This window comes from Hyaena hyaena, unplaced genomic scaffold, assembly GCF_003009895.1.
Source record: "Hyaena hyaena isolate Hyena2069 unplaced genomic scaffold, ASM300989v1 scaffold_633, whole genome shotgun sequence".
NCBI lineage: Eukaryota > Metazoa > Chordata > Mammalia > Carnivora > Hyaenidae > Hyaena > Hyaena hyaena.
Window position 1 is genome coordinate 1,033,487 of NW_024081266.1, and position 25,480 is coordinate 1,058,966.

The 25,480-nt window shown below is 36.3% G+C and overlaps 1 protein-coding gene across 1 annotated transcript in view; it reads right to left on the minus strand.

The window, feature by feature from the left end:
- ELOVL4 (ELOVL fatty acid elongase 4) overlaps nt 1-25,480 on the minus strand; it is a 33,489-nt gene continuing 8,009 nt past the window's right edge. The window contains exons 2-6 of the mRNA XM_039216421.1: nt 8,932-9,119; nt 7,716-7,796; nt 5,953-6,124; nt 4,545-4,672; nt 1-2,049 (exon numbers count right to left, since the gene is read on the minus strand). Of these exons, the coding sequence (XP_039072352.1) occupies nt 1,774-2,049; nt 4,545-4,672; nt 5,953-6,124; nt 7,716-7,796; nt 8,932-9,119 (845 nt within the window). The 3' untranslated portion in view covers nt 1-1,773. The remainder of the gene's footprint in view (nt 2,050-4,544; nt 4,673-5,952; nt 6,125-7,715; nt 7,797-8,931; nt 9,120-25,480) is intronic.

The window sequence follows — 25,480 nt, forward strand, 5'->3', positions numbered from 1 at the left end:
TCATTTTTTCCCAAAGCAGTAGTATATTTATTGTGCTGAAATCAGGTAGCAGGGAATGAATAGGTCTGGGAAAGCAGTACAGAACGTTTACAAAGATTTACAAATCTCCAGTCAGCAGCAAAGACAAAGGTGTTGAATCCTCTCAGGCCAAACTATTATAAGTTTTGCAAATATTCTGTATTTCTCATGATTCATGCCTTTGGGGGAAAAAAGTGTGTACTTTTAACGCACAATAAATATTTTATAGCTTACAAAATATTCTGAAATAGTTTGTCTGCACAAACAGCATACATCCTGCACCATGCAGTTTTGACATGTTGAGATACTTAGAAATATTCATGCTTTTATTTTTTTGTCATATTTTCTCTTTCTACAATGATCCTTGGTCAACATCCCCTAACAATTCAACCTATGCAATAAGACAACGTACAAGTTTTCTTTCCTACTGTATTTCCAGTTGTTCATTTATATTACATGAAACACTTCATTTGTCAACAGCAAATTTAATTTTCTGGTTCTGACTACTCTTTTATTCATTTTGTGTCTTAATTAACACCTTATAAAAACCACACACTAAATTTAACGATCTTTAGCACCAAGGAGTCAAGAATATTGCACCAAAATGGGAATACACTTCATATCTAGTAAATAAATAAGATCCTGCAACTTTGTCACAAGGAAAATATCACTCCAAAATTAAACACAATGAAAGAGAAGGTTCGTTTCATGAAAAGTTGGGTGTATGCTATTTGTAAAAAAAAGCAAAAAATTACTAGCAGATTCGAAAGTTATTAAAACTTACATTAGAGGACTCCTTGATTTTTTAATTAAAATTTATTTAATTTTAAATGTTCTTTCCAACAGAAGAGGTAGGTATATTTCCACATATGAAAAATCAGTAACAGCCACAAATCAAAACAAGGAAAGCCTGATAAAAATCAACATACTCTCTTCTAACAGCACATAAATGTAACTCTTTTGTGATGTTAGTAATTAAAGACATGAGTTGTTTCATGTTCCAATCAGACAATAATCTTAATTTTCATAATATACTTATGATGGTAACAGGAGTATTAAAAGGCTGCCTTTTCATCACAAAAATTGTTTCCCACAGTGATTTGTGCCACAAGTCAAGGTGACCTTTGGGTCACTAGACAGGATTTTACTGTAATTCTTTCTTATTTTCACCAACACCATCATCATCAAGCCTCTAAGAGTCTACAGAGATCATCAGATATTTTAATTTAATTACAACTAAAAGGGCATATTCAGACTAGAGGTGGAGAGATTCGACCATTCCAGTCAGCAAATGAATTCAAATGTGCAAATTTTAAAGTATCTACAGTTCCAGCTTTGGACCAGAAAACGTAAGGTAACTGATTTTAATCAGTAGGCAATAATAATTTAGTCAAAAAATTCATACTGTGTTTCTGTGATCATCAGACTAAAGAATGACTGTATATAAGATACATGAAAAATCTCATGCATTAGACAACAATGTGAACAGAGGGAGAGCCTCCAAAGTCACATAATGATTGCTTTGGTCTGGACAATATCAAGGCTAATAAAAAAAAATGTTTAAAATAAAACTTCATAAATAAAACATCCGGGTATTGTATTTAACACTTTACTCTATCTAAAGGTTATTAATACATAGAGCACATTTGTCTTTTTCTCCCCACCCCCAAACCCTCATTTGCTTCTATTTTCCCTGAAATTTTATATGAAATGGGAGCTTCCTCACTGTCAACAACAGTTAAGGCCCAGTTCAATTTACTCTCCTTTTGCTTTTCCATTTTTCTGCTTTTTTCCATTTTCTATTACTAACTGTTTCTCTGATTTGCTCACACCATTTGCTGAAATACCATTCACAGCTGTTTTTCCAGTTTTTGCTTTCTTAGGCTCCTTGTATGTCCGAACATAGAAGTTGAGAAAGAGAAATATGAAGCTGATGGCGTAGGCGATGAGAGCCCAGTGCATCCATTTGGGGAAGGGGCAATCAGTGTAAAGAGACAGTGCTGTGTGCCCAATGGTCACGTGGAACTGAACCTGAAAAACAAAACAAAACAGCGATGCAGGATACATTTACTGTAAATAGTAAGTAACTTTTAACAATACCAGAATCCTCTACCTGGCTAAGATAGGCCCTAATTTTGCCACACTGTCCAAAGTTCTTTGGCTCCCACACCTAACTCTAGTTCCCTTTCTTTCCCTCACCTAGGGCTTCCTGCCTTTTTTTTTCCTTTTTCTTTTCCTGACTTTTTTTGGTTGTTGTACCTGCTGGCACAAAGTATCTCAATCCAGCTGGCCCTCTCTATCCCATTCATCAGGGTTTTTGTTTTGTGTGCACTTTTTTCTTTAAAACGATTAAAACTATCTGGAATTCTTAACTTCATGATTGTCCATCTTTCCACTAGTATATAACTCCAGAGGGGAAGGCTATGTGTTGCTCCCTGGGGATTCCTGAGTCCTTGGCACAGGGTCTGGATTCAGTGAGTATTTGTTGGTAATGCTGAATCATGTTATTAATGAGAGAGAATATCAACAGCCTAACAGAAGAAAGTAATAGTACCGTATGCCCTTTTTGATATTTTGTTTTCCTCTCACATTTTAACTGATTTCAATTCCATAAAATTGTCAGCAAGATGGTACAAGTCCTTTTAAAATTGAAACCATCAGAAGGGTTTGTTATTTATTTCTTATAAAATAGCACACAGGTAAAACTGCATTTGAATTAACACTATCCTTTACAAACTAAAATTTAGTAGATATTTGAGAATAGGTGCAAAAAGAGAGAATCACTTCCAACTTCAAAAGTTTTTAAAAGAAGAAAAGCCAAAATTAAAAAGCTTTTTAATTCAGATAAGGCAAATCAGTTTAAATCCAACATACCAATAAATGAATGATTCTCAGTATAAGAATTATGAATTTGATGGTGTTATCAAGGGTTAACTTTTTACAAGATTTAACTGAGATGATTGTTATGAGAACTTCTGGTTTGGAAATATTGTACTCTTCACAAAATTAACATCCTATTTGGAATGGGCAATTACGGTTTCTCTTTTAAGCACAGCATTATCCAAGTTGATTATATTAAATATTATTAAAATAATTTATTCCATGTAAGCCCTACATTTATATCAGACTAAAAAACTTTAGTTTATCAGTTTAAAAAACTTTAAATTCTCTATGGCATAATCCAGAATTTAAGAACTGTTGATTTCACAGTGTTTCTCGGAACCTAGGTCACCAAAAAGGAGTATGTGTGTATGTAGGTGTGATTAAGTGTGGCATTACTCAGGGAGACTCGGCTGCAGACTCTAACAAAGTAGATACAAAGTTCAGAGGACTTCTGTCATCTCTTCATTTTCTTGTGACCATTTACTGAAGACCGAAAGAGATGAATTACACAAACTATATAAACAGCTTACACAAAAACTGGAGGAAGTTTCCTGCAGCATTTTAGTTACAAATGAATCTTTCACACCCAGCATTCCCCAAAAGTTGCATTTCCTGTTTAGCCAGCCAACTGTTTGGCAATTTAAAGCAGAGATGAAGTATTTCCAAATGTGATCCCACTGATAAATTGTATACATGCTATGATTACAGCAAATTATAATAAATTCCAAGGCTTGAAGAATAGCTACCAGGTTGGTTTTGGACTTCCAGTCTGATTACTGGGCTAGCGCCTCTCTCTGAATGTTTCACTGATGTATCCAGCTGCTACAAGAAGTCCCACTAGGCATATGTGTTGAAAATACCTAGCTTTGCTCTCTAAGGACTATGTGCTGGGGAATTAAAAGGAGTTCTCTTGTCCTGTTCCCTTCCTTTACCCCACCCTTTCCTTGATTCTCTATCTTCTCAACTTTTATTTTCTAAATGTGTGGGCTCTGTTAACAAGGACTGAAAAGTGGAACAGAAAACAAAATTTAAGCAAGGGTAGGATGAAGAGAGGTAACAGTAACATTTTAAGTTAGAAAAAAAATCACCTGAGAAAGAAGTTATACTATTTTTCTGGTTATATATGAGTCTACGTACTTTATGGTGTACTTAGAACATTTCTCTTAGAGAGACCAGAGTTGCGTTTAGCCTTTTAAGAATATTTGAAAGGTTAGTGGCAGTGACAACTAGGTCTAGAAACAAGAAGCTCAGAGCCAAGCGGCCTCAGCTCTCATAGCTGGAGCACAGAGAAAGTTGACTTTGTAACAGAAAATTGTCGAGGATAACTTAACCCTTTAAAATTAGTAAATTCAGGGGCACCTGGGTGGCTCAGTCAGTTAAGCATTCAACTTCAGCTCAGGTAATGATCCTGGGGGTTCATGAGTTTGAGCCCCGCACTGGGCTCTGTGCTGAGAGCTCAGAGCCTGGAGCCTGCTTCAGATTCTGTGTCTAACCTCTCTCTTCCTCTCTCCCACTTGCACTCTGTCTCTCTCTCTCTCTAAAAATAATTAAACATTAAAAAAAAAAAAACCTGCATTTAAAATTAGTAAACTCAAATATTTTCAGTGTTTCACCACAAGAAATTTTAGAAGCATTTCACTCACCAGTTGCAACATGGTCAAGTATCTCTTCCACCAAAGATACTTCTGAATCCATGGGCCAAAAGCAGTTAACCCATAGTATGAATACATAATCACGTGGATGAAGGAATTCAGCTGTGCTCCAAAAAATGCTTCAGAAAAATGAAATCACAAGACTCAGAAAACTTTAGTAGGCAACAAACCATCTGAACATAAAATAAATGAATCTACATTATTTTCTAACATTTAATCTTGTGTACAGATTAGGAATAAAAAATTGTAAAGTAGTACTAATGGAAAAGATTTTTCTTCAGATCAGTCTAAGTATTTTTAAAGTTAAGACTCAGGCTTTTAGCATATTAAAAAAAATGAGTGTTCTTCAAATGTAAAAGACTTTCAAAGTGGCAAGTTTCCAAATGGAGTACCCCAGTGGCTTAAGTATGCCCTATTATAGAGCTATTGCCTATATTATATTTCATGTTATTATTCTTGGGGGGAAAAAAGTCATGGTAAATGTAATTGTTTAAGTAGATTTTAAAGCCTCATTACTGCCTTTAGATGTGCCCATAAATAGGGGTGCCTGGGTGGCTTAGTCGGTTAAGCGTCCGACTTTCACTTAGGTCATGATCTCGCGGTTCGTGTGTTTGGGCCCCGCGTTGGGCTCTGTGCTGACTGCCAGCTCAGAGCCTGGAGCCTGTTTCAGTCTATGACTCCCTCTTCCCCTGCTCACGCTGTCTCCCTCTCTCTCCTAGAAATAAATAAAAATTAAAAAAAAAAAAAAGATGTGCCCATAAATATATCTATGACAAAATTGTGCTTATTTCTTAGTTTTCTAACCAGTTTTAAATGTAAAACGAATGAAAATAGAAGGTGAACTGTCCTACTGTAAGGACCTGTACCCTGGATCCCCAATACAGCAACAGTCTGTTTCCAGCTCAGCGATGTAAATCATCTTCAATCTACAAGCATCTGAAAAGCTGAAGACAGATCTTGGCCAAACTGTGAATTCAGATCCTCTTTAACAAGGCTATATATGATTTCCTTTCAGTAAGATCCAACAGGTTCCCTTATGGCCTGTTTTAGAGCAGAAATGCGCTCTGGGCTTAGACTGGAGACGGAATCTTCAACTAAGGAGTTACAGCTTAGTACCCTTTAAATCAGTACAACTACAATTGCTTATCAAAATATTATTCACCACATTTAAGATTAGTTTATGATTATCTCTGAGGCAAATATTTAGGTATTTAAGAAGCCACAGATAAAAAGCTAAAGCTTCACTTTGTTCAAATTTCTTTAAAATGACATTAACACAGAAATAACTAACCATGAAAGTAAGTTAAAGACCAAGTCAAATTTCCAGTTTCTCATTACTTTTCCACACAACACATTTATATAATTTGATATATGCAGATATGCTCCTGAAAATGCTCACCTTGTCCCCCAGCAACCCACTTAATTCCAATCCACCACAGTGTAAACATTGTACAGTGATGATATACATGAAGGAAAGAGACTTGGTTGTTTTTCTTCCTCAGGATAAAAAATACAGTGTCCAAATACTCAACCCCTTTAGATACAAAGTACCACCACAGAGCAGCAGCTATCTGTAAAAAGAAAGGGGGGGGGTGGGGGAACATGTTATAAACACCAGAGTGACACTATATTACATGGCTTTCTATTCATTGTTAAGTTAGTACTAAACAATCTTCATTGCACAAAATGTATGAGGTGTGGAATCATTTTTGCCTATGTAGGTGTGAAACCAAGGCATCTATCCATGGCGTGGGGGAGGGAAGGAGGGAAAAAAAGAGACCAAGTTCTCTCTCATCTTTTATTTCTAAAAGATGGCAACAGTTTAGAGAAAAATTTTAGTCTGTTACATAGCAAGATGTCCTGAAGTACCAAACTGCTGAAGGCAGAGCCATATACACCTTCACACTGCTGGTTTTCAGAACAGTAGAGAAACAGAGATATTTACTTTGTAAAGGTTATTTCAGTTGTTCATGGTTAGCCTATACTAAATTTCAGATACTCTTGCAAGTATTGTTTGGGTAGCCCCTGTCTCTGTTAGTGTCTGTCTCTCACTTTAACATGTGAAACAAAGTAAATACCTAATCATAGCACTTCCTATCAGGCAGTAAAATCTTTAAAGTAGTGAGTTGAAACAAACAAAGGAACAAAGTAACAAATTATTTCCTAGGTCATAAATATAATCCTACTTACATGAATAAGTCTTTTCCTGGGCTCTAATTAAGACACCAGATGGTACAGAAAGATTATGTTACATGCTGAGATTAAGGATCCAAGGATCCAGTGAGAGGTGACCTCTGTAAACGTTTAAAATATTTTGCAAGAACCCTACTATACCAGTAACCTAAATTCAACTTTTTGTACATTAGGTACTTTCTCTGATATGTATCCTATGTACCAACAACAAAGAGGACAGTACATAACTGAACTGTTTATAAATCTTTTGTGTGTCAACGGTGACTGGAAAGTCAAATATGGTAATTATATTGTCAGTGGTTTATTTTTCTGCAAATATAATTAAAAAAACTGAGTTTATGCCTATACAGATTGTGCTATGCTTAATTTACTAAATATTACATAGTTTATAAAACATTTGTTTTCCCTCAGACTCTTAACAAATGAATTAGACTTTCTTTGTGAGTTTCTATTCTTGACTGGAACCAACAAAAATCCAAAATGTCATCTTTACACTAAACATGGAACTTTTCTAAGTATTGCATTCCGGTAATCCAGCACAAATGCACTCCCTCACAACCAAATGGGGCACGATGGTTATGAAAACATTTTCAGTTCTATGCTTTTATTTATTTATTTATTTAAATTTTAATGTTTATTTAGTTTTGAGAGAGTGGAAGCAGGGCAGGGGCAGAGAGAGAGAGAGAGACACAGTTTCAGAAACAGACTCCAGGCTCTAAGCTGTCAGCACAGAGCTTGACATGGGGCTCGAACCCACGAGCCACGAGATCCTGACCTGAGTTGAAGTCAGATGCTTAAACGACTGAGCCACCCAGGCACCCCAGTTATATGCTTTTAAAGAAACACACAGCTTTACTGACACACAACAGTCCTATCCACTTTTACCACTCTACAAAAGCACATTTGCAGAGTGCGGATTATAAAATTAAACCCACTTCTACTGATGAATGGTATTTTTAATATACTTACCCTAACTTCATGAACATTATCAGAATAATCCACACTCTGGCAAATATAGCTATATCCTGCATTATATGATCCCATGAATAACTGGAAAAGGAAAAGTGAATAATATTTAAGGTTTTGGTAGATACAGAATTTAAAAAACACTAAATACAGTATGCAACCTTTCAAATTATATTAAAAAGCAATATTGTCTAAAAAAATCAAATGCATTAAACATTTAATGTGTTAGAATTTCTAAAATTTGCTGTGTCAACTTATTCTAAAATTGAAATCTAAATTAAAAATCACAAGGAATTCACTAAGACTTCAACTCTATCTGCTTATATCAAGAGAATTTTTAATTAGCCGTGACTCAGATCAAAGAGTGGCACTGATTTCTTGCTCCAGAGTGGTTTGTATCTAACAAATGACATCAAAGTATCCAAACAAATTACATAAAAACTGTTATGAAGTTGAGATTCTATAGGCTAAGCTGTCAATTACAGATTTCTTTAAAGGAAAATCACTCCCATTCTCTGAGTTCATACAGACTTTTAACGAGGAATCTCATTGGAAACAAAATCCTTCCACTCTTATAACTTAAAAAAATGCCTGTGTCAATCTAGCCTTTAGGATTTCTTTTCAGAATTCATAGTGAATTTGCCGGTGCCCAAAAAAGTACATGATGATTCATGGTGTGTAACAGTTAACTCATTTTAGTTGCAACCCAAAATACAATGACATTATGTAATAGGATTTCATTTGAAATCAGGATTTTATATCTGCATATTTTAATCAGTTACCAAATCTGAAATTGCTGAATAAGAATTATAAATAAAGAACAGCAACTATTTACTGACTATTTAATATGTGCTAACACTATCAAAAATTATTTCACTTGTCTCTGATCTAGAAAGCAGGTATTATTCCCATTTTACAGATGGGAAAAAATAAGTCTTAGAAAAGTTAAATAACTTTTAGCGTCAGAACAGTTAATAAGGGTTATTTTGGAATCTAGTGTGTCTGCTTCAAAATTCCATTTTAAAACAACTGTCCTATTCTTTCTGTACATTTCATATTTTTGTTACCCAAACATGAAATATGTCAATAATACAAAATTTACCTTTTAGAGTAGCTAACAGTTATCTTGGGGTACAGTATTACATGGTGGTTTTACACATTCTAATTTCTTAATTTCCAATAACCCTGGGGAATTACAAGGTGACTTTAGTACACCTACCTCTCTGAAGATAAAAAGGTTAAGCAAAACCATCCCAAAATTATAGATAATGAGTACTAAGCGCATCTGGAAAGGTTCTCGGTCCTTCATCCATTTTGGACCCAGCCACACGAACAAGAGATAAAAAGTACTTATACAAAGTGTAGGCCATGGAGACTGCATCAGAGGCCAATTCTCCACACGTTTATCTACAGAAAGAACAAAGTAATATTAAATTCATTAAACAATATATTCTTTTGAAATGAACTTATTAGGAATTATATTTCAACTTAGCTTTTTTCCCAATTTGACCAAATGCAAATCATTTTTCTCTGAGTCACAACAAAAATACATGGCATCAAAACCAAAGAAATTGGACCAATTCCTGTAAGTAGCTTTTGAAAATAATGTTTCACTACCTATGGCACACACTAAGTTTTATAGAGAACCTAGAGAACAAAGACGAGAAATCAAACCTGCTAAAAACACAGAACAAGCTGGGGTGAAAAGTTAATGAAAAATTTCATAGACAAAAAATAAATATTTTAAGGAGAAACTTGTCTTTCATATTAAACATGTGAGATGTATCAAAGAAGTTTGGAAGCTGCTCCCTCCCGGCCTAACGCAAAGCAGGAAAAGAATTAATAAACTGAAGAAGTGGGGCAACTGAAGCAATTGCCTGGAATATTTTTGGACACTAAAACAAGGGTACAGTTATATTAGTGGGATTAAATTTAGGGGGACTACAGTTCTGTAATTTATTTAAATGGAAATCACCATATTCAAGACATTTTTCTAAATTTCTCTTTTATAGCATGAGCTTATGTTTTAAGCCATAAATATAACCAACTTATGAGCTTTTCTCTAAAGTTATAAGCCATTTACTTCACATATGTGCAAGTATTTCATTTAAAATGAGTCAACTGTCTTTAACATTCAAATATGCAACACTGAATCAATTTTATAATAGAGTTCTGTCACAAGTAACATTTCTAAGAGAAGCATGATAATGGAATACAGGGCTAACAAAGATTAATTTTCTAACACATTATAAAAAGATACTGAAATTTATACTTCTAAAGGCTAAACAGTATTTTATAGATTGTGAATCAAATGTCTAGTTTATGGTTGGTAACGCAAAACATTTCCTTGTTCTGTGCTGAGGGAAAGGATGTTCTTTTAAAATAGCAACAACAACAAAAAATCCTACCTTTCAATCAGTTCCTAAAAATCTAGGCTGAATACATTTAACTTAATTACTCATTACAAAGTCCCACCATTTAAAATGTCAGTTTTACTAAGACTACATATGCAGAAGAGTTCTGGATTAGATAATTAGGTTTCAAAAGATCTTACTTAAAATTAGTGTTTCTATATACTATTGATAGAAAATAGGATAAAAGGAAGGGAACGGAAGTAGAACAACGTTTAATCATATTGTCTCCCATCAGGAAGTGGCATTAACTATGGTTTCTACGAATTAAGAGTTAGAAAGATGGGCTAGTGACTTGCAAAAAACACATTATGAAAACAAAAAACAAAAACTGATTTTATTTCAGAGTTTACAAGGAGAGGCTTACTATCTATTCATGGAAATTAATGGTTCTGTCCCTCAAATCAAAACATAGTTAAAAATAAACTAAAACACAAGACAGGAGAGAATAATCCTCTTATAAAGAGGGCGTGGCTTAAAAGATGAATGGCTGACTTTTGTTGAAGGCATTGTGCCACTATGGTCTTATCACTGATTGACTGCTTTTCTTCAATATTGTCATATTATCCTGCTATGACCATATCTTTCTATGCCAAAGTCCCCCATAAAACATGGCATATTTATCTACTTAGATATTTATTTTCTACAGGAAAAAAAGTACTACAAACCCCTAAATCTTAGGAGCTGTAGTGTCCTATTCCTCTCTAGAAACTAGAAGGCAGACACTGTTTTTCCAAGTGTTTGATACAAAGAGCAAAAGGAGTCTGTTATGAGATAATCCACATAGCAAAGAAAGGAAGATAAATTCATCTGAAAGGAGATTCTAATTTCTTTTTTTTAATTTTCTTTTTTTAGTGTTTATTTATTTTTGAGAGACAGAGAGAGACAAAGCATGAGCGGGGGAGGGGCAGAAAGAGAGGGAGACACAGAATCTGAAGCAGGCTCCAGGCTCTGAGCTGCAGCACGGAGCCTGATACGGGGCTCGAACTCATGGACCAAGAGATGATGACCTGAGCGGAAGTGGGAGGCTTAACCGACTGAGCCACCCAGGTGCCCCAGGAGATTCTAATTTCTAGCATCACAGATTATATCACAGTCTTAATCACACACAGAATTCCTGCTGACTTCAAAGTAAGTTCTGAACAACAAGGAGAAAACAATTAGAGAAATAGGTCCAAAATTTTCCCCCAAATCAAGAATGAATAAAAATGCTCATTCTTAATGATGTATAGTGTGTGGGTAGCCTGTACCATTCTCTTATTCAACAGAGAAGTTTAAAGAGAGAACTAAAAAAGACACTGAGAGGAAGGGACACAAGTAAGAAGTTGGAGATCTGACAAAATGAAACAACAGAGGCCAACAGAAGAGTAAAAATGTGGAGGGGAGTAGGTAAGAAATAACAGAGATACTAGAAAAAGCATTTGAGACTCTATCAGTAAACAAATGGGCTGAGTTTTAATAGCAGCTCTGCTACTGTGCATAGGACCTTAAGGGCACAATCTGTCTTCATCTCCTTCATCTATAAAACCTACTGGAGAGAAGGGGAACTAGATTGGTGTTTTCTCAACTTTAATGAGAAAAAGAATCATGAGGAGGAAGGGCATAGTTAAAACACAGGTTCTGACTCAGTAGGTCCAGGGTACAGCCCACTTTTAGGAAGATTATGCATTTTCTAGGAAGCTCCAATGGATGCTATGTCAATATTTCGTGGCCCACTCTCTGGGTAGCAAGAAGCTACATAACCTCCTAGGGTTTTTTTAAATTTTAACTTCTGAAAATTGTTACTTTTAAAAAATGATAATTAGGAAGAAGAATGAAACTGAAGGTGAGGAAAACTGGGTCCAAAAAATGGTTAATTTTCACTGGTCAGGGAACCTATTTTGCATGCCAGAGTACCTGCACATTTCTATTCCACTATGGCACCCATCACACTGTCCTGTACCTTCCTTTAAAATGCAATGCCCCTGAAGGCAGGGACTGGGTCTTTTGTCCATGTACTGCAATGCTCATCAGGGTGCCAAAACAACATTTATTTGATGCATAAATGATGAGTGGGTGGTGACTTTTTTCCCCATTTTAGTCCTTTGTTCTCGATCCCTCCAATTTCTTTACCCAACAATGTAAGTCATGCGTTCATTTAGCAACCACTTAACAAAACCCTGTTTTCAGACTATGAAAGTCCACAGTTCATACCATATCTTTCTCAAAATAGCCCTTCCAGTTCACCAGGCTCCAGTTCACCCTTAAGAATTCCACCTCCGATGAGCATTATGGAAGTTGTAGTAACTGTCAGCAATCTGAACATCATCACAAACCCCATCCTATGTTGATATTCACATATTTCTGTATGTCTCTGCAGTTACTTGTGTCTTTCTAAATTTATTTGCATAAATATTTCCTTTAGTACTTCTGACAAGATGTGAATATCCAATATTTCTTTTACTTGTTCCCCTTTCCACTAAAAAGGATGGAGAGAGTTACAATAGTGTCATACAATGATATGAAAATTCACCATTACTAACAGGTCCCCTAAACAAGTAAGTAAGTAAGTAAGTAGGAAAGAAAGAAAGAAAGAAAGAAAGAAAGAAAGAAAGAAAGAAAAGAAAGAACAAAAAAAGAACGAAAGAAAGAGAGAAAGAAAAAAGAAAAAAAAAGTGTGGAGTTAGAACAGTAAAAGAAGATCATGGATACTAAAGCTTTTATTTATTTTATATAACCTTAAAATAATGAATTATCCAGCCTTTCATAAACTCAAATGTTTCAATAACATTTTTACATGTTGCCTTTCTTCTATGAGAGATATGCGCATCTGCTTAGATTTTTTTTTGTTTTTTCCAGTTCTATTGAGACATAGTTGACATACTTCACTATGAAAGTATAAGGCATACAACATGTTGGTCTGATTTACACTGTTGTTTGTTTTTTTTTTTTACAAATAGTTTATTGTCTAGTTGGTTTCCATATAACACCCAGTGATTTACATTGTTAAATGATTACCACAATAGGTTCAGCTAACATCTATCTTCCGATATAGATACATCAGAAAGAAAAGAATGAAGGGGGAAAAGTGTTTTCCTTGTGATGAAAACTCCCAGGATTTCCTATCATAACAACTTCCCTGTGTATCATACAGCAGTATTAGCTACAGTCACCATGTTGTACATCATATCCTTAGTGATTATTTATTCTATAACTGGAAGTTTATGCCTTTTGACCGCATTCCTCCAACACCTCCTTCTCCCTTCCCTTGGTAAGGACAAATCTGATCTCTTTTTCTATGAGTTTTGTTTGTTTATTTGGTGTAAATAGCATATTTTAAGGGCACATTAAATCTTCTATTCATTTTGAGTTACACTGAATCCAAATGTAGATTATACACATTATAGTAAAAGATGACATATTTCCAATATGCTGTCAGTCAGTATCCTAATTCTACACAGTTGTGGACAGGAATCCACATCATGAATTTATTAGAAAAAAAAAAAAGAGAGAAAACAATTCAATTGAAACCATATTCCTCCTGCCACCACTGAAGTCAAACTCTGTCATCAAGGAATACCCAACATTCAAATGGGTTTTATATAACATTCTTAGGAATTCTCTATTTGTACAGTCTGGGGGAGGGGGTCAATATGGCACAAATATAAACTGACTCTAGTTGATCTGTTTGTCAATTTGTCTTATTTTTATATTTTATATCTATTAATATGTTTATTAACATGTTTGTGCCTTCATGTCTTAGTGATTTTGTTCTTATTTTGAGCTTATCAACAATTTTAAGCCATTTGTGTTACATGGAAACCTTTACCTAAAGGAGGGCTGCAGAATTTTAGATTTAGATATAATCTCTTTATCTTAAAAACAAAATTCAGAGAAGTCAAGAGCCTCATGTATCTTAGCAGCTACTCCAGTACCATTTAGTTTTCATGGCCATTAATTATTTTTTTTAAATTTTTTTTTATGTTTTATTTATTTCTAGGAGAGAGACAGAGAGAGAGACAGTGCGAGCAGGGGAGGGTCAGAGAGAGAGGGAGTCATAGACTGAAACAGGCTCCAGGCTCTGAGCTGGCAGTCAGCACAGAGCCCGACGTGGGGCTTGATCCCATGAACCGCGAGATCATGACCTAAGCGAAAGTCGGACGCTTAACCGACTAAGCCACCCAGGCGCCCCTTCATGGCCATTAATTTTAAGAGAGATGATCTCCATCAATTTCTTCCATCAATTTGATACTGATACCAAATTTTTGGTACAAATGGTATGTTAAGATAGAACTGTGACTATCAATCATATTCTTTCAAGGCAAAGAAAGTTAGAGACCTACAAAAGTTCCCTTGGTAGAAAAAAAGACAAAGATACTCACACCAAGTTTCACACCTTTTTAGGTGCTACATCTAACAGACCTGGTCTAGGATCATGAATGCTTTCAAAGTCATGACACAAAGAAAGGTGGGAAACAACTAAGGATGTCCAGCCTGGAGAAAAGAAACAGGTCTCATAAAATACTAAAAGACCTAAAGAGAGCTCAGATTTATTCTCTATTTCCAGAGCATAGTAGTAGAACCAATGAGAAGAAGTTTTAGGAAGCTGAATTACACACTTAAATTCAGAAAATTTCTAAGAACTGGGTCTTTCTTTTTGTAAGCAGAAAGAGCTGTCTTCTTTGGCTATGAGTTCCTTATCCTAGTTTTAAATTAAATTTAAGCAAACCTAAAATTACATATTATAGGAAATCAAGTTCAGGAGCAAGAGACTATTTTAACAATAAGAATTAATAAGATGCATTACCTTAACTCTTTCAGTCCCTTAAGGGTTAATTTTTTTCCCCTCAGGAAATAGTTTCCATTTAGAACATTTTGATTGTTTCCTAAAGCTCATACCACGTGAGAATGCTTTATTTGAAAACATTAGTTCAGTCAGTAATCATACAATTCATTTGTATTAAAAGGTCATGTAATGATTACACAACTGATGTGTCAAAACTCACAAACTGTTAAATAAAAAGAGTTAGTTTTATTATGTATAAATTATACCTTTATACAAATGGGAGGTAAAGTGGTCCATCTGAAGTGAGGCTTCCTTCAAACATGCTCCACCAACAGGTTTTTATTCTTAACCTGACCTGTATCTTAAAATTACACAGCATGACAGATACATAGAACAGACTTCGAAGTACGACTCTGCACCTCTTCTGAGCTAAGTGATTTGGGGCAGGTAATTTGGTTCCTGACCTGTCAAAACTCATTTACTAGAAAAGGAGACACATAAAAAATCTACTGCTTTGCAAGATGATGGGCACAATATAAGAGAAGCCAGTTAAGAACAGTGGTAGGACAGGTGAGAGGGGACAAGATGGACTTCAAGGATAGACATTTGAATGGTTTCTTGAAGAAAAGAAGAGGAATTTGCCAAACACAGAGGAAGGTCTTCCTGCAGACAGAACCATACTTATAAATAGGCCCAAAGCAAGAAATAATGCACTTAGTCTGATAACTAAGCAGGTCTGAGGGAGAGGATATTTACAAAAGAAGATGGCAAGAAATGACTGGAGACTTATGTATCAGATCAGACCTTATAAGCTATGCTGAAAAGGCTAGAATCTTTCTGGTAGATAATGGGGAGATGCTTAATTGGTTAAAAACAGCAGATCACATTTAGCTTATAAAAAATAATGGCAGAAGCAGTGGGAGATGGACTGAAGGGGAAGAGGATACGTCAAGAGGCAAGGAAATCAGCTGAATTAGTGGTTCTCAAACATCTCTGTTGTCAGGCCACCCACATCTGCTTGTCAAAAGTATAGATTCTTAGGCCCCATCTTAGATCTACTGAATCAAAATTTCCATGGATAGGGACGAGGACTGTGATCTCAAAGTTCCTCTGGTGATTCTGGTGGGCAGACTTAAACACCACTATAATGCAAGAAATGATAGAAACCTGAATTAAGAGGGCTGCGCTGGTGATGGACAACATAAGCAGATACGAAAGTAAAATCTATAGACTTGGTGACTGATGTGGATATAAGAGTTAAGGGCGAAAGAAAATTCAGAAGTACTCCCAGATTTCTGGCATGGCTGGTGGCAGAGATGGTGATGTCATGATCCAGGACAGAGGATAAAAGAAGAGGAACAGACCTGGGAGGAGATGACATGGTGACTTTTTAAACATCCTATGTCTGAAGTACTTGTGGACACCTGGGTGGATGTATCCAGTAGGCCTTGTGGCTGCAGAGAACTACCAGGGCTACAGGCACATGGAAGAGCCCCCGGCAATGTGAGTCACTCTCATCGAGTTGGAGGTCACAAGGGAAAGAGCAAGTGGAATAAGAGAATAAAATGAACTAGGATTGAAGCCTGGGGAACACTTAAGGGAAGAGTGGGAGAAATGGAAGTGAAGCAACCAGAGAAAAAGGAAAAGAGAAAATGACATCATGGAGATCAAGAGAGTCAGATGTTTCCAAAAGGATGGAGTGAGTAACAGAAGCTTACAGATGGAGAATCAACTGTTCTTTTCTCTTCAGTGAGGAAATAGTAACTACACCACAGGTTGACATGTGAGGATTAAATATAAAAGTTGTGGCACACATGAATACCACAAAGTTGTTCCTTCTGCTGTATCCTATTCCCTATCCATGCCACATCTTCACACAGGTGTGTATTATTTCAGGAATCACATGAGCCCCTCCCACTAAAAGTCAAGTCCTGGGGTGCTTGGGTGGCTCAGTCAGTTAAGCTTCTGACTTGGGTTCAGGTCATGACCTCACAATTCATGAGTTTGAGCCCCGCATTAGACTCTGTGCTGACAGCTCAGAGCCTGGGGCCTGCATGGGATTCTGTCTCCCTCTCTCTCTGCCCCTCCCCCACTTGCACTCTGTCTCTGTCTCAAGAATAAACATTAAAAAAAATTTTTTTAAGTCAAGTCCTGCTATGTCTCCTATGCCTTTTCTTCCCAATCTAAAGTTCTCTAGACCTCCTACACTGTTGGTGGGAAGGTAAACTGGTGCAGCCCCTCTGGAAAACAGTGTGGAGGCTCAAAAAATTAACAATAGAACTCCCCTATGACCCAGCAATAGCACTGCTAGGAATTTACCCAAGGGATACAGGAGTGCTGATGCATAGGAGCACATGTACCCCAGTGTTCATAGCAGCACTCTCAACAATAGCCAAATCATGGAAAGAGCCTAAGTGTCCATCAACTGAGAATGGATCAAGAAGATGTGGTTTATCTACAATGGAATACTACATGGCAATGAGAAAGAATGAAATCTGGCCATTTATAGCAATGTGAATGAAAGTTGAAGGTGTTATGCTGAGCAAAATATGTCAGGCAGAGAAGGACAGATACCATATGTTTTCACGTATAGGTGGATTAGGAGGAACTTAATGGAGGACCATGGGGGAGGAGAAGGGGAAAAAATAGTTGGGGAGAGGAGGGAGGCAAACCATGGGAGACTCTTGAATGCTGAGAACAAACTGAGGGCTGATGGAGGTGGGGGAGAGGGGAAAGTGATGGGCATGGAGGAGGGCACTTGTGGGAATGAGCACTGGGTGTTATATGGAAACCAACTTGACAATAAGCTATTTAAGGAAAAAAAAATTTCTCTAGATTGCAAATATTGACTCTCAAGTCAGTCTACCAACATTAGAATCCTAGCTCTCTAATTTACTAGGTAAATACACTGAGCAAGTCACTTAAGTCTCTCTGGCTTTATGGATGATAACAGGGTTGTTGGGAGGAATAAGATATCGTTATGTGAAAGGTGTCTGACACAGAATAAGAGCTCAATAAATGTTGGCACTGTCATTATTACTGATAATAATTAAACCACTAAATCCTCTTTGCCAAGAGAAGAGTTTAACCAAATTAAAGAAAAAATACCATCAATAATAAATTGTGTAAGAGTTTAAACTGAGAACACAGAACATTTTATGACTTATATACTGAGAAAACAGCACATTCTATGATTTATTCAGGAGAACAAATACATAACAAGTCTAATCTGAATTTTGAATTATTTAGAGGCTTCTTAAAAAAAAAAAATCTCTTTTTAAGAATATGTAAACCAGAGGTGCATGAGTGGCTCAGTTGGTTAGGTGTCTGACTTCGGTCTAAGTCATGATCTCACAGTTCATGGGTTGGAGCCCTGCATCAAGCTCTGTGGTGACAGCTCAGAGCCTAGAGCCTGCTTTGGATTCTGTGTCTCCCTCTCTCTCTTCCCTGCCCCCGCTTGTCCTCTGTCTCCCTCTGTCTCCTAAAAATGAATAAACATTAAAAATATTAAAAAAGAAAGAAAGGGAAAAAGTAACATGTAAACCAGATTTTAATAAATAACAAAACATTTGTAATCCAAAAGTCTTGAAGTAATCATGTCCTTTAGAAATCTCTACTTATACACAAACAACTGTAATTAATTCTTACCACAACTTATCACTATGTATATATGAAAATAACTTTCTTAAAAATCTATAAATAGCCTTCATTTTTTTGGAATGGCTGATTTTTCTTAAGGGTTTTTACCAGTCAAAATGAATTTTATTCCCCAAGTAGTCTAAGCTAGTTATCCTCTTCCAAAAGAAAAAGCAGTAAAATTTTTAATTTTTAGGACATGCAAATTCCTAGAATTGACAAGAGTGAGCACAAGACTAGGAAATAATTCTAGTCAGGTGATGACTTAGGAACACACATGGAACAGAAGTAGTGTGGTACAGGGACAAGGGACAGGACTTGAATTAAGAACACCTGGATTTCAGGCTATGTGCTAGCCCCATGACTTACCTCTGGAGCCACACTTTTCTCCTATGTAAAATGGGGGTAATAATAAAAGTACCCAAATCACAGAGTTGCTTTGAGGCTCAAATTGATGACCCTCTCTAAGAAGCCCCTCCAACATTAATTCTTTTTTGATTTTAAAAGTATTAAACATGTATTTCTTTGGAAACCTTTAAAGCACACTATGATTGCCTCTATTATACTATGCAATTGTTCTTTTAGTCTGTTAAATGCATCCCATACCGACTGGACAGGGGAAGTATTGTTATTTCTATAGCCACAAAGGCTTTTAACAGTGGATGTAGCCAACAAATGGCTGAGGGCTAGTGGACTGAATGAACTCCACAAAGTATCTGGGAAAATAAATATTATTTTTATGGCTACTGCTAACATGAGAATGGACATTCAAGACATTTCTCAACTACCCTTTTGATTCAGGTAAAATGAGCAAAAGTTATTGATCAATATGGTTCTAAAAGGTATACAGAGTCTCTTTTGGGGTAAAAAACAACTAAATATTCTATAAAAATCCATGCCATTGTTTGGTTTCCTTAAATGTATTTTTAAATCAATAGCTTAAGGATATTTTTAATTCTTCTTTTTCCATATTAGTACAAAGTAGCAGGTTATCAAAGAAATTATGAATCCTCCATTCCTTTGCTATTCAAAGTGTGGTACACCAATAGAAAAGTGTCTCCTGGAAGCTTAATAGAAATGCAGGCTCTCAGGCCTCACTCCAGAACTACTAAGCCAGAATTGGCATTTTAATAAGATTCCCAGGTGATCTACACATTAAAATCTAAGAAAATTGCTCTGGTTTACTCATAAATGTGGGCCTATTTTACATAATGTACAATCTCGTCGTAAAAGTTTGTTTTATTTATTTGTTCCTAGAGTCTACCTGAATCACTTTATTTTTCTTGTAACGATATCTGCATCTATTTAACCTACCATAAACAAAAGAAAAACATACACCTAACAACCAACTAGAGATACTGAGTAGCTTTCGGAGTATATTCAAGACATTGAGAAGTATGTACTATACATTATCCTCCAAAACAATTATCCTTCTTTAATAAGTTAGAACCAACAGCTGCAATCAATACCAGTGATACTGTTAAAACTCCATTTGCCTCTACTATGTAGAGGGCATGACTACTGTAAGGGTCATGAGGGCCAGGGCCACAGTCCTTATTCCTTGATGTGTCCATGTAACAATGCCTAGGATTCAAGCACCTTCAAACATTTGTTAAAAAGAAAATTTTTAATGAAAAATGTAGGTAACTATTATCAAGAAGAGTTTGAGAAGATACTTTATCTCTATGAGAGGGGTAACCCAAATAACACCATAAGGCCTCTTCTGGGTTCTAGTCTAACATGTGATGCTAAATATATATACCAAGCCAAGTCATATCATGGGTATCAGTGGGGTGAAAAAGCAGAACTAGAGGAGAAAGTGTCTTCATACAACTGAATACAATGGACAGGTAGCAATCCAAGATACACTTTAGAAGTAAAACACAGATTCTGAAGGCAGTGGATGAAAGAAAGTGTAGTAAGTTCCTACTGAGTCACTAAGGAGCAGAGAAATTTTCTGCTTTAGCCTCCCCTACATCCACAGGAAAAAGGGTGATGATTTGAGTTGCGAAGAGTGCCTGGATGAATGTAAGGAAAGGTGGTTCTTGCAGAATACAGAGGTGGCACAGGCAGAGGGTGGGCTAAAAAACGATGAAGAGGTCAGAGTGTGTTGGGCAGACAGGAGGAAACGGAGATCTCCACCAGCAAGGCCAGGGTAAGCTGCAGCATCTCAGGGGAAGAACAGTCACCTAAGAGCCTGAAAGCATGGATAACAGAGTTTAAAAAAAAAAAAAAAAAAAAAAAAAACAGATTAAAGGAAAGAAGAATTTTGGTTCCAAGTCTCCCTGAGCAGAGATCATGAAAAAGGTAGAAAGTGAGACAAATGGTAAAACTTCCCACAGAGAACAGATTCATAGGGGGGATTCAGAAGCTGCAAAGGAGAACGGACAATAACAAAGATGAGGCGAGTGAATCACTGTGTGTGGCAAGCTGAAGACTGATTCCTTTGAGGTTTAACTTGGGAAGATTAGTACTAGAAGGAGAAGATCCAAGCAAAGTCAGTTCACTCACTTGGAAAAAGGGAATAATAGTACCCAGCCCAAAGGAATATGAGGATTAAATGTGACAATACATATAAAGCATTAGACATAGTGCCTGGCACTTAGTAAGCATCCAATAAATGTTTGCTATTATTATTAGACAGTAAAACAGTGTTGGTTGGATGAATAGGAAGCTTGTACTGCCTTAGGAAAAAGTCACTGGTGTGGGAAGGTGAAAGATCATGATTGGGTCCCAGCTCTGTTACTTTCCAACTGTTTTTGTTGTTTTGTTTTTTTTTTAAATATTTTTATTTATTTCTAGGAGAGAGAGAGACAGCATGAGCAGGGGAGGGTCAGAGAGAGAGGGAGACACAGACTCTGAGGCAGGCTCCAGGCTCTGAGCTGGCAGTCAGCACAGAGCCTGACGCGGGGCTCGAACCCACGAACCGTGAGATCATGACCTAAGCGAAAGTCGGACGCTTAACCGACTAAGCCACCCAGGCGCCCCTGTTGTTTTCGTTTTTTCTAAGAATTTAGCTTTTTTTCACATTTGTTTATTTTTGAGAGAGAGCGCGCAAGCAGGAGAGGGGGACAGAGGATGGAAATGGGCTCTACACTGACAGCAGTGAGCCCTATGTGGGGCTCAAACTCACGAACCATAAGATCTGACCTGAGCCAAAGTCATATGTTGAACTGCTGAGCCACCCAGGTGACCCCAAGCTGTTTAAGTCTGTTTAAGTGTGTTTCTTCATCATATAATGGTTAAATAATACCTACCTTGTAGGGACGCTATAAACATTAAATAAGGTGTATAAAATGCATACTACAGCATTTTATATTCTAGGATCTTATTCTAGAAGCTCAATAAATAGCAGTGAGTTTCATTATGTGCCAATGACATCTAAATCCATGGTTAAAAAAATATATATGTATATACATACACACATATTTATATATACTTATGTATATATTTGACCCTTGAACAATATGGGTTTAAACTGCATGGGTCCACTTAAATTCACAAATTCTTCTCAATAAATACAGTATAAAACTGTAATTGTATTTTTATGACCTTAATAACATTTCTCTCTAGCTTTCTTTATCATTAAGAAAACAAAATATAATACATACAACACAAAGTATATTAATCAACTATTTATGTTATGGTGAGGTTTCTGGTCACAGTAGGCTATTAGAAGTCAAGTTTTGGGGGAATCAAAGGTTATACATGGATTTTTTGACTAGGAAGGGGGCAGCATTTCTTAACTCCTGAATTATAAGAATCAGTTGTGTATTTTTCCCCCAGACCTCTTAATTGCTTCAAATCCCCCTCTCTACCTTTTGGCATTGTTTCCCTTTCCCTACGAACTGGCTCTTATGAATATGTTATCATATATATATTTGATATAAGAAGATGATGCCTGACATTCTGGAAGCCAAGATAAAATTCAGTTAAGTAGTTTCCTTCTCGTTCCATTTTCACATTTTGCTTGACTTCTCAGAAAAGTAGTCATAAAACTTCCTCCCTGTGCTAACCTGGAATTTCAAAGTCCAAACATCCCCCTTAGTGCCACTAGTGATCTTAAGGATTTAAGAAAACTGAAATGGTGTTTCCTTTCAGAAAAAAAAAAAAAAAAAAAGATTGAAAATACCATCAAGGCGTGTGTATGTGTTTTAATGGGAACTGTGACCATAATTTTCTCTTGGTAACAGTTCTATACACTGAATATCCAAAGGGTAAAATACTATTGGTCCTGAATTCATTCCTTTTCATTAATTACCAATAGTTTCATGTTCTTAGACTGTGAAATTTAGCAAATATTTTCATAATTCACTTTGAACATACTTTTTTATTTTTAGAGACAGCGCACGTGGTAGAGGGAGAGAGAATCCCAAGCAGGCCCCATGCTTGGACTAGCCTCCTGCCTGCAAACCCCCCTACCCCCAGCCCTGCCATTCTACCACCATGACTTCACAAGCTGAGCCGAAAGCAAGAGTCGGGCGCTCAACCAACTGAGCCACCCAGGTGCCCCTGAATATATTTTTTAAATGGCCATACCCACTCTACCATATAGAAGTCAACTTCATCTTCTCAGTTTAAATACTTGTTGTTTATATTCTACATATATATAATTTAAATATATAAGTTTATATAAATATCACTTTTTAGTTTAATCTCATACAACAGCCCTTACAGTACCTTTCAGTACTTTGTTCAGATTTAGTATTCTAAGTAGTGACACTACATAGATAAGATAGCAGTGTAAGATCAGGTAAAGTAGGTTAGAGGTTTGATTATTGCTTTCCTGCTTGGCTAGTGTCATGGGAGACAAGAGCACTGGCTACGAGACAAAACAACCTGTTAATACATATTTCTACTACAATGTTTATCCACAAGTGATTTAACTTCTATGACTCTCAGAGACTTCTAAACATATGAAAACAATAATGTCCTCCAGTCCTATCTTCCAGGGTTGTGAAATTCCTGCTAAATTTGCAGAGTAAAATCAAAGGCAAGGTTGTCTTCCTTGTTATTTACTACTTTCTAGCCATTTGGGTACCACTCTTTAGGCAACAGCTATGCATTCCCTTTATAAAGCCATTTTATTGTAAGCTGAAAAAATAAAACAGTAAACGAATTATCAACTTAAAGAATAAAATAGCAAGGGGCGCCTGGGTGGCTTAGTCGGTTAAGCGTCCGACTTCGGCTCAGGTCATGATCTCGCGGTTCGTGGGTTCGAGCCCCAAGTCAGGCTCTGTGCTGACTGCCAGCTCAGAGCCTGGAGCCTGTTTCAGTCTGTGACTCCCTCTCTCTCTGACCCTCCCCTGCTCACGCTGTCTCTCTCTCTCTCTCTTTCTCCTAGAAATAAATAAAACATTAAAAAAAAGAATAAAATAGCCATTTAGTTTACCAGCAAAATGAATTTATGTGAGGAAAGCAGAGGAAATGCAATTTTGAACATGCAAACCATGGTGAACCACAGGCAAGTCCTGACAACAACGGAGGAGAGCATCCTTTTAATAGAGGGGAAAAAACAAGTTGGTAGGGGTTGTTTAGAATGGTCCATAGGAAGGGGGTGAGAGTTCAAGGTTGTGGCAACTTCTCATTGGCTGGGTTGCTGCTAGCCAGGGAGAAAATCCTCCTCCTGCTAGGGTATTAAAGTAAGCCTCTTCTTGTCTGTGGGAGTATATAAAGGAGGCTGTGACAAACGGTACACGCCTGAGTGTTCTCCCTTCACGACCTCTCAACTTCATTTTTAATGATGTTTTCCTTTACACATTTTCACAGAATCAACTGTTGCACCACTGAACACTGAAGAAATTTCTATAGGTGCTATATTAATGTTAAAATATAGATTTTTTAAATTGAGATGAAAACACATAATAACAAAATTTACTTACACATTTTTAAGTGTACAGTTCAATGATATTAAGTATATTCACACTGTTGTACCACCAATCTCCAGAACTTTCTCATCTTGCAAAACTGAAACTCTCTACCTATTAAACAAGTACCCGTCTTTCCCTCTCCCCACTCTACTTTCTATTTCTATGAATTAGACCACTTCAGAGAGCTTATGTAACTGAAATCATCAATATTTGTCTTTTTGTGGCTGGCTTTTTCAATTTAGCATATCTTCAAGGCTCATCCATTTTATAGCATGTGTCAGATCTCCTTCACTTTTAAGGCTAAATAACATTCCCTTGTATGTATCTACTACATTTTGTTTATCCATTCATTCACCAATGGACATCTTCCACCTCTTGGCTATTGTGAATAATATTGCTATGAACATGGGTGTATAAAACTATATGAAATTATTTAACAATACGTATCTGTGCCTAACTTTTTGTTTAATAAATAAAAATGAAAACAAAGCTTATTCCTTTGAATGTTCCAGTTCAAAATCAATGCCTGTCTGTGATTACACCTAACAGTGACTGATTCCTTCAGGGAATTAATGCATTTGCCTCTCAAATTCCAAGATGTGTATTCTAATTAAAATGTAATCAAAATGTATTGAGAAGTATTTAAAAATGATGATATTCCATGAAAAAATGACAAAATTAAGGTTTTTTTAAATTAACATTTGGTTAAGGACATACTTACACCAAAATTATTTAATTCTTTTGTTTTCCCCATATACTAAGACCTACATATTTGTAGCAGTTTTACAAAAATTTTAAGCCATAGTTCCTAATTTTAGAAACACTCACAAAGTACCTATAACTGAAAATCTCTTGTAATGACATAGGATAAAATTTTGCATTTTCTGTAGAAAAGAAGGTAAAGTAAGATTAGGTTTAGACTATTTAAGCCATCACTTTAGGAGCTATTATGAGGATTCAATAAAGTGGCCTTAAGGGATGATACAGTTTCAACCATCTCATGGTACAGGTAGAAATATGAAACCCAAAGAATCATGAACTTGCCCCAAACCACATAACAAGCCATCTTCAGAAACTGTATATTAC